Source organism: Elgaria multicarinata, chromosome 8 (assembly GCF_023053635.1).
Source record: "Elgaria multicarinata webbii isolate HBS135686 ecotype San Diego chromosome 8, rElgMul1.1.pri, whole genome shotgun sequence".
NCBI lineage: Eukaryota > Metazoa > Chordata > Lepidosauria > Squamata > Anguidae > Elgaria > Elgaria multicarinata.
The window spans coordinates 101,361,325-101,370,350 of record NC_086178.1 but is presented as its reverse complement, the minus strand read 5'-3'; the positions used below and the strand labels follow the sequence as shown (position 1 = coordinate 101,370,350).

The 9,026-nt window shown below is 52.2% G+C and overlaps 1 protein-coding gene across 3 annotated transcripts in view; it reads left to right on the top strand.

Annotated features, from left to right (window-relative positions):
• Positions 1–1,944: 1,944 nt before the first annotated feature.
• The window catches only part of GRID1 (glutamate ionotropic receptor delta type subunit 1), a 906,582-nt gene continuing 899,500 nt past the window's right edge, over positions 1,945–9,026 (top strand). For all 3 annotated transcript variants that reach the window (XM_063133111.1, XM_063133110.1, XM_063133112.1), the window contains exons 1-2: positions 1,945–2,099; positions 5,838–5,993. In XM_063133111.1, coding sequence (XP_062989181.1) covers positions 2,021–2,099; positions 5,838–5,993 — 235 coding nt within the window. In that variant the 5' untranslated portion in view covers positions 1,945–2,020. The remainder of the gene's footprint in view (positions 2,100–5,837; positions 5,994–9,026) is intronic.

Genomic DNA, 9,026 nt, shown 5'->3' with positions numbered 1-9,026 from the left:
TGGATGGGGAGTGAAAAAATACATTTTTATTTTAGATTCAAAACAAGCAAGCAAGCAAACAAACAACATATATCCAGGATTTAAAACTGGAAGGTAAAACCTGGGGTGGTTGTATGTGTGTGTGATTTAAACACACCCAGGTTTCATCTGTCGTCTCACTGTTGCTGTTGCTTGCTCTAAGTGACAAGGCACTGGCTTGAAAGTGAAAAGATTGGGAGCCCATCACCGTAGGGATTTAAAAATACAGAGGCTGACGCTTCCCAGGTCTTAACGAAATTCAAATCGTAAATAAATAGACGATGTTTCTAAAATAATCGTCATGCCATGAGTGATGAAAATGCAAAAGTCCGGTCCTGCTGTTAAAGCAAACGCTGTAGATGAAGCCTCTAGGATAGATGGATGGAGAACTTTTGCACAAGAGTCTGCTGTTTTTAGTGCAAGAGATTCCTTCAACTTTAAACTTTCCCAGCTGCACTTTTCACCTTGTGAAAAGGGATGGGTTGGGAGGGAATGGACAGCAGCCAGCTAAGGTTGGAGAAGGGAAGCTGTGGGAGAGTACCTTGCTCCCATGCTCCTTGATAGCAGTGGGGTTTAGGTTGCACCCCTTCCTTTTTCCAAGCCAAGAGGCTTGGGGAAGGTGTATAGGGAAAGAGCCCTGCATAGGGTCCATCTCTCTCTCTCTCTCTCTCTCTCTCTCTCTCTCTCTCTCCCCCCCACCCCCGCCCAGCGGGAGGAATGGAGAAATTCCATGTTCACCTCTGCCACTCGGAGTTCAAATAAGCCCGGGGTACAGCTAGCGAGCGACAGGAGCTGGCTGGCCATCCGAGTCATTCTATCACAGAGAGTCGCTGTTCATCAATTTCAAAATGCTGGGAAGTCTCTCTCTCTCTCTCTCTCTCCTACCCAACCCCGTCTTCTACGATCCGTGGACCACTTCCTTGCAGTTCCTTGAGAGTTGCATCTTAAACCTCCACCTCAATATTTTATTTTATTTTTTTGAAGTGGACGCTGCCTGATCTGGCGTCAATCCTCCCTCCCCCCCCATTAAAAATCCAACCCTTCCTGTTGAAACGTGCCTTCAAGCTCCTCAACCCCCCCCCCCGCCAGTCTGAAAATGCCGATCTCCTCACCATCCTCTCTCCCTCTCCCCCCCCCCCCGCTCTCACACACACCTTTTCCAGATTCTCGAGCCAAACCCCAACTCAACTCTCCTTTCGTGGCTTCTTCTTCTTCTTCTTCTTCCTCCTCCTCCTCCTGCTGCTGCTGCGTGTGTGGCTGCTGCTACACTCCCCCCCCCCACTCCCCGCTAGATCTTCTCTATAGGAGCTGCTTCTCCATCTCTCCTCCGTTGCCTTTTCGCCCAGACTATATTGAGTAGTGGAGGCTCTGCAATCACGTGGTCTTCGGTTGGTGGGGTGGGGGGGAAGAGGAGGATCGAGTTAGAGGGGGGGGCGCCTCCGCAGTTTGCTGGGGCCCAGAGACGCGCGCGCGCGCGCGCACACACACACACACATTGAAGCACGCACACACACACGCACACGGAGTGCTCAAGAGCTTCTGCTGAAGTCGAGGCTTGCTGCTGGCTTGCTGCTGCTGTCGCTGTCGCCTCCTACCAAGCCGGGATCTATCCACCCTCGACATTCATTTTCAAACCTCCGCCTGATTCCAACCCCCACCCCCCTTTTCGTGTGTGTGTGTGTGGCGTGGGGGGAGGCTGCACTTGCTCCATCGCTGCTTGGTGCTTTTATTTTGGGTTGTTTTGTTGTTCTCTTTTTTTGCCTTCGCCTCCGCGACTCTTTTCCCAGATCCCAAGCTTGGAAATTACTTCGGCTTGGAAAGCTTGGAATTTATCTTTTATTTTTTTTTTATTTTTATTTTTTTTAAAAAAAAAATCTGGATCTCTTTCTTCACCCGCCACCCTCTCTCGCTCGCTCTCGTCCCCCTCCGCCTCTCTCCGCTTCCATCTCTGTGGCTTTCCCCAGCCAAAATCCGGGCTGATGTGCTGCGCGAGAGGTTGGAAATGGAAGTATTGATGCTTTGGTTTTTCCCTTGGATATTTCAGTGCGTTTCGGTGCGAGCGGACTCCATCATCCACATTGGTAAGGGGGTGGGGTGTGTGTGTATGTGTGTCTGTCTGTCTGTGCGCGCGGCGGGGCTCAAGGGTAGGAATCGCAAATAATCAATTAATAAAAGAGTGCGAGGAGGATCGGGTCTTATTAAGATGCAACCCCCCCTGCTCCTCCCCCTGATCCAGCAGAGAGAGAAGATGGAACTCCAGAGAGCAAAAGGGAGAAAATGAAGAGAGCTCCCCCCTCCCCAAATAAAACCCGTCTGAATACACTTCACTGCAAAGTTAGGGGAGAAATAAGATTGTGAATCTTTAAAGCTGAATTGCGGAGGGGTGTTCCACCCCTCACTGCCCCCCCCCCCTCTGCTTCCCTCCGTTTCCTCTTTGCAGTTGCGCGTCTAGCAAAGCCCTTCTGGGTTTTAGACCTGTTTGCGCGCTGCTTGCTCTCGGCTTCTTTTCAAACCTAAAGAGAAAAAGAAAACCCCTGACAAGCCCCATCTTTTTTCTTTTCTTTTTTTAAAAAAAACAAACCTCCCCACGGGGGAAACTTTATTGGCGGGTCTCCTCCTGCCCGGGCAGGTGTGGTTCTCGAAGCAGGGCTGGAGGAGGTAGAAACCAGACGCTTCTAAGTTAGCGGGTGTGTTTGCGCGAATGGCGAGCAGGGAAGGGAGCGTGGTGTGGGTCCTCTGGTCTGTCGCTTGTTCGACTAAGACCTGCTTGGTGGGTTACCAGACCCCAGGGCTGCTGCTTGTTTTTTTTAAACTGGTGGCGGTGGAGAAAGTCTCAAACTAGGAGCAGGTGGGATCGGGAGAAGGGGAAGCCGGACAGAGGCGTCTCGGGGGGCCGTGGGAGCGCGTGGGTTCTCGGCAAGGAACTTCGAGAGAAGAGAAGTGGCGGGTGTCAAATCTGCCAGGCTCTCTGATTTGGAATTAAAATAAGCCAGAGGCCAGATTCTCCAGTCAGCTTTTCTCAGAATGAAAAAGAGAACGACAGGAATAAATAAATAAATAAATAAATAATAATAATAATAATTCATAATGGTGGTGGTGGTGGGTGGGTAGATGTCTCAAAAATACTCCAAAGAAACACGCAGGACGCGACAGGCAACGGGGATCTTTGATTCCCAGGGGGCTTTATGGGGAGGTGGGGGGGGGGAAGAAGCCCCCTAGCGAGAGGAAAGGGGCACGGCGAAGCCAAGTCACCGAGGTGGCATTGAAAACGCAGGAGAAAAATCCAAGTCAACCGGCTTCTGCTCAGTCTGGTGTAGATGATGACTTTTTAAAAAAAGCCCTCTCCTAAGTTTAATCGAAGAGGAAAGGTGTCTTGACCCCCCACCCCCCCTCCGCCGATAGGGAGAGGGGAAAGAGAGGAGAAAGGAATCCAGGAAGAGCGGGGGGGGGGGGAGGCGTGTGGCCAGCTGGACGGGTGTGTATGTGTTGGGGGGGGGTTTGCTTTCGGATCCATTCGGGGCGGCTGATGGCAAACCCGTCCCCTCCTTCTCCAGCATCACCAGAGAAGCCCTCCCTTGACGCCTTAAGCAGGAGGCTTAAGGGAGAGCAGGCCAAACAGCATTGCGGATCCCTTAAAAAGAGAGATCTTGGGAAGGGGAGGAGGGATCCTACTCAGCTGGGTACGTTAAGGCAAAAGCTGCTCCCCCGCCCCCGCACACACACCGGTCACCCCAAAGGGAGAGCGGCGTGGCCATGGCTAAACTTTCCCAGCTGCCCTCCGAACTGTCTGAGAGTAGGAACTCCCGATTGTGGATTTCAGGCAGGGCTCACCTAAAAGGCATCAAACATCAAGTCTCCCCACCAATCAAATCTTTGCCTTTGCCGTGTAGAGGAAGGATTTTGTCCTAAGCAGAGCTCACCTGCCACACCTGTCTCTCGACACCCCACGCGCAGGGATGCCGACAGAAAGAACGGTTTCCCCCAGGATGGAGAGAGACGCTCAACTCCCATTTGGCATTTTGCACATGATCCCCGCATCTGGATGGCATGTAAAGGCGCAGGGGAGAGGCGAATGAGACATTTAGAGATGGACGGTGCAGGGTGGCATGAGGCGGGTGTGTATGTTTAATCTAATAAGTCTTATTGCAGAACAAGGAGAGGGAACTACCCACCCGTAACAGATCACTCACTGTACACCTTCCCCCCCCCCCCCCGCCGGCTCCCCCATCCATCCAACTCGACGCTCACGCAAAACGGGGGTATATTATGTAAGGCTTATCGCCAGATGTTTTCATGCTAGCTGCATAAACAAGGCTCTGAAATTAGAAGCTTTCAGGTTACTGAACACAAAGCTCAGCTCTTCATTAATGCGTGTTGGTGCGCAGGAAGGAAGCAACAGCAAGCCATGAGAACAGAAGGCAGGAGGACACCCAGTCGGAAGTTTGATGTGTGTGTGCTGCTTGCTTTTTATGAGAAAAGAACTTTGAGAAAAACCTCTCCCCCCTTTTCCTAGAAAGGGCTGCTTGTTTGTTTGCTTTTAAAAAACAACAACCCAGCAAAGGCTAAAATCTCTAAAGCATAAACTTGGAACCTCCCCTCCCAGTACACTGCAACCAATGTGATTGATCCCAGTGTTCCATATTCACCTATGATCATCTGCACCCTTGACCAGGTGCTTACAAGGTTCTAGGCCTTAGACTCGCGCCTTTATTTGGAAACCTGGACCTTTGAACTCTCAGTAGCTTTGACGAGAGCTTTGACAATTGGGCGGTATAGAATTGAAATAAACAAACCCAGTGGCTTACTTTTGAGTAAATGTACAGAAAATTGGGCCCTCCAGATGTTTTGGATTACAACTTCCAGAAAATCTAACCGTTGGCCATATTAGCTGGTGCTTCTTGGTGTTTGAGCGTACCCCTTGCTATTGGTTAATTTGGCACATGAACGAAGGAGCAAGCGAGGGGGACGTTCTCCTGCAAAGCTGATTTGTTTGGTGTGGGCAGGAGCGCTTCCAAGAGGCCTAGTTCATGCCCTCTGCCCCCCTCCCTTAAAGGCAGAGCAAGGACACACCAGCTAGGTTGGCCTTGCCTCCTGCTGGCCAGATCTACAGCAACGGTTGAAAACGGTTTGAAAACTGTATATGGACTCTGTCCTGGTCCCCAACGGTTGTCACTAGTGTTATAAACCAGTTTAAAGCAGTAGTGTAGATCCTGCTCTGAGCTTCTAGGGCTCCATCCCGCTCAGGATCACTTAAAAGTGGACCAATTCCCCTGGAACGCTCTTTAAAGCTGTGCCGTAGCTCCGTGGGAGAGCACGTGTTTTACACGCAGGAGGCTGCGGGTTCAATCCCGGCATGTCCAGGCAGGGATGAGCCCCAGAGAGCCGCTGCCGGTCAGCACAGGCAATATTGAGCTAGACGGACCAGCGTCCTGACTCAGTGTAAGGCAGCTTCCTAGGATTTTTCTGCTGCGCGCGCGTGTATGTTAAGGAGCGACTGGTTTCCTCCCTTCTGGATGGAAGCGACTTAGCGATTGTGTGAATGCGGGACAGGTGTCCGTCCTTGTTCCCGATGAATTGAGGCCGAGTGGCCAAGGGCGTGGGCACGCGAACCCGGCTAGAATTGATCACTCCCTCTAGGAGTATAAAAACTCAGCCCCGCGGTTGAGCAGAGAAGTCAAGTACTTCGGGACGTGCCAGAGTGTAGAATTAACCCCACGGAGCGTCCCTCGCCCCCCTCCTCGCCCCCGCGACACCCGCTCCCTTGGCTGAGATGGTGGTCGGTTAACGCTCTCTCTTTTGCTCCCCCCCCGCCCCAACAGGTGCCATATTTGAAGGCAACGCGGCCAAAGACGACGAGATCTTCAAGCAGGCGGTGGCGGATCTGAGTCTCAACGATGACATCTTGCAGAGCGAGAAAATCACTTACACCATCAAGCTCATAGAAGCCAACAACCCCTTCCACGCAGTCCAGGAAGGTAAGGGCGAGCGCCGAGCCTGCTTGATGGAGGAGGAGACCCGCCTTCGGCTGGGGGCGGGGAGAGGACGGGGCTGGGCTCGCCTTGCCTTGCCTTGCCTCTTCGTCGCCGTGTCTTCAGCAGCGGAGATCGGGTGGACGGTGCACCCGGGGCTGGTGGCTTTCCCCTGAGCCGCGTGACGGATACACGCGAGGAAGGGAGACGCGGTCGGGGTGGCCCAAGGGCGAGATCTGGGGTGCGCCGCCGCCGCCGCCGCCTTCCTGAGCTTTCCAGCCGGCGCACGCCACGCTCTCCCGGAGGAGCCCCGGAGGGCAGGCAGCGGGCCTGGCGGGGGCTCTGCAGCGCGGACGCTGGGGCCGGGCCCGGCTTGCCGCGGCTTGCTCGCAGCGTGGCCCGGCTGGAAAAGTTTCCTTTCGGCCAAAGGTTGGCGCTGTTTCCCAAGGAAAGCAGGAGGGGAATTTACGGGGGCGGAGCGGGGAGAGAGAAGCGGAGTTCCAATACAAGCCGCCGGAGAGAGGGGTTGGACGCCCGGCGAAGCCGGGAGCCGCCCTCCCGGCCCAGGCCCCGCGTTTTGAAGTCCTGGCTTGAGGAGTTGCCAGGCGGCCTCTGCGCGTTTGGAACTGGAACACACTTCCGTGAAATCACGAATCGATGTAGCTCGGCGCGTGGAATATATATTGTACATACACATACACATGCGGTGGCGCGATCCTATGCGTGTTTCGACAGGGAAAAGTCCTACGATTCCCAGCATTCCTCAGCCAGTTGTAAGGCTTTCCCCCTACGCGTAGGATCTCGCCCTAAGTTGCCTGAAGATGCACAGGGGCAATGTTTGGCTGTAGGGTCGTGTGGGTACAAGGCATATGAAGGCCTGCAGTGGGATCTTTAGCATCTGCTCTGAAGCCCATAGCCCAGTCGGTTCCAAAGATGCTTTGCTTTCCAGCTTAAAAGAGGTATGGGGGGGGGGTGAGTGACAGTGGAGCAACAGCATGGCATTGGGGGCCCCTTTGGATCAAGGAGTCTTTAGATCACGATTCCATCAAGCCCCCTAAAGAGGGCAGCAACAGGTGGATTTATGCTTCCAAGGGCATTCAGAACCAAGTGCCTGCCGTTAAGGCTGCGTTCCTGCACACCCCAGTTCCGCAAGGGGGACTTAATGGCGAGTAAAAGTGTGCAGGATTGGGTTCCACAAGTCTCTTGCTGGTAGAAGTGGATTGATTCGGAGGGGGGGGGAGTAGTTTGTTGTTGTTTATTCGTTCAGTCGCTTCCGACTCTTCGTGACTTCATGGACCAGCCCACGCCAGAGCTTTCTGTCGGCCGTTGACACCCCTAGCTCCCCCAAGGTCAAGTCTGTACCATCTTCCGACCTGGGAGTCCCATCTTCCGATGGTATACCGACATATCTCTGGTTGTACTGATCCATTTCGTTTTCACGGCACGAATACTGGGGTGGGTTGCCATTACCTTCCCAAGGGATCGTATTTAGTCTGACCTCTCTACCATGACCTTCCCGTCTTGGGTGTCCCTTCACGGTTTAGCTCATGGCATCCTTGAGGTGCTCAAGCTCCAGCACCACGACAAGGTAATGATCACCTTTGCTGGAGGGGAGTAGGTTACAGGGAGTCAAAACAGTGAAGTGGGTGGAAAGCATGGTGGCCCTCCACATTGTGTCTGCAGGAACTCAGTTTGGGGGGAAGATGAGTGTGTGAAACCGGGGTGTGTATGTGTGAGGTGGGCTGGGGATTAAGCAGCCTCTTGCCTGTGAAACAGGAGTCCAGAGTTTGTTACCTTTAAGGTAGTGCAGAAATCCCTGCTGCTTCTGTTGGCTTAGAATGGGTTTTCAACCTTTCAGAGGTTGAACTGTTGCGTTTTGGTTAGTTTTTGCAACCCCTCACTGTACGCCTTCCTCTCCTGTTCAGGCTTGGCCTACAGAAGGTCCATCCTTGCTTGAGGAAAGCGAGAATTGGGTCTGGATGTGTCAGGAGCAAAACATGTTGATCCGATATGATGTCTTGCTGTTGAAGATATGCTTAAAATAAAACAAATAAAAAGGCTTTTGGTGTATGTGTGTTTGGAAGCAGCTAAATGGAGCTTTGTAAGCTGAGCATTTCATCTGATCACCATCCTGTTTTGTGGCACCTGTCAATCTTTCTTTGTTTTTTCCCCGATTGGTAAGGAGAAAGTAGACCCAAAGCATAAAACACAAAGATGGGATAATGGGATAAAACACAAGGAAAGGCTGTTTCAATCCAGGGTCTATGTCCTCTGACCATCCCAGATGTGCCTTTTATGGCTACTGGAATCAACAGGGCATATTGTACATGGTCAGGAGTCGCATTAACACCTAGTGTAGCCTGCTGGTGCCCTCCAGCTGTGTTGGACTTCAACTCCCAGCATACAGAGCCACTGGTTATGCTGCCTGGTGCTGATGGGAGTTGTAGTCCACATCTGGAAGGCCGTAGGTTGGAGAAGGCTGATCTAGTGCAATGTAGAGGGGGTGGACTTTGATGAAAGGAAAGAATGGTAGTTTCAGAAAGAGGGCAGTGTGTGTTTGAATGATATTTATCAGACACATACACCGAGGGAGAGAGAGAGAGAGAGAGATCTAGATCTTTTCATCTAGGTTTCTCTTGGCATGTGAGATCGGAAGACTGGCTGTCTGAGGAAGGCATCTCTCTGTTGACACTGCAAATAAAACCATGTGGAAGATGCACAGTCACCTAAATCTCTCCATGGTGTTGCTGGAAAGAGAAGAAAGGGAGTTTAAGTGGTCGCGGTAGGCATGTCAACTCTTCTGCCAACTCCTCTTCCTTTAATAGCAGCATGATCCACTGATATCAGCAGGGAATAATATTTACCTCCATGAAATGAAAAGCTTCACGGGCAAATTCCTATAGATCTGACTGCTGTTAAAGGCACAGGAGCAAGCAGGGCACTTGGCTCTGGTCAGTTGGCAACCCTAGGTGATGGAGGCAGACAAGCCGTTAATTCTCCAAAATTCCACACAAGCTTAAAGATGGATTAAATAGGCTA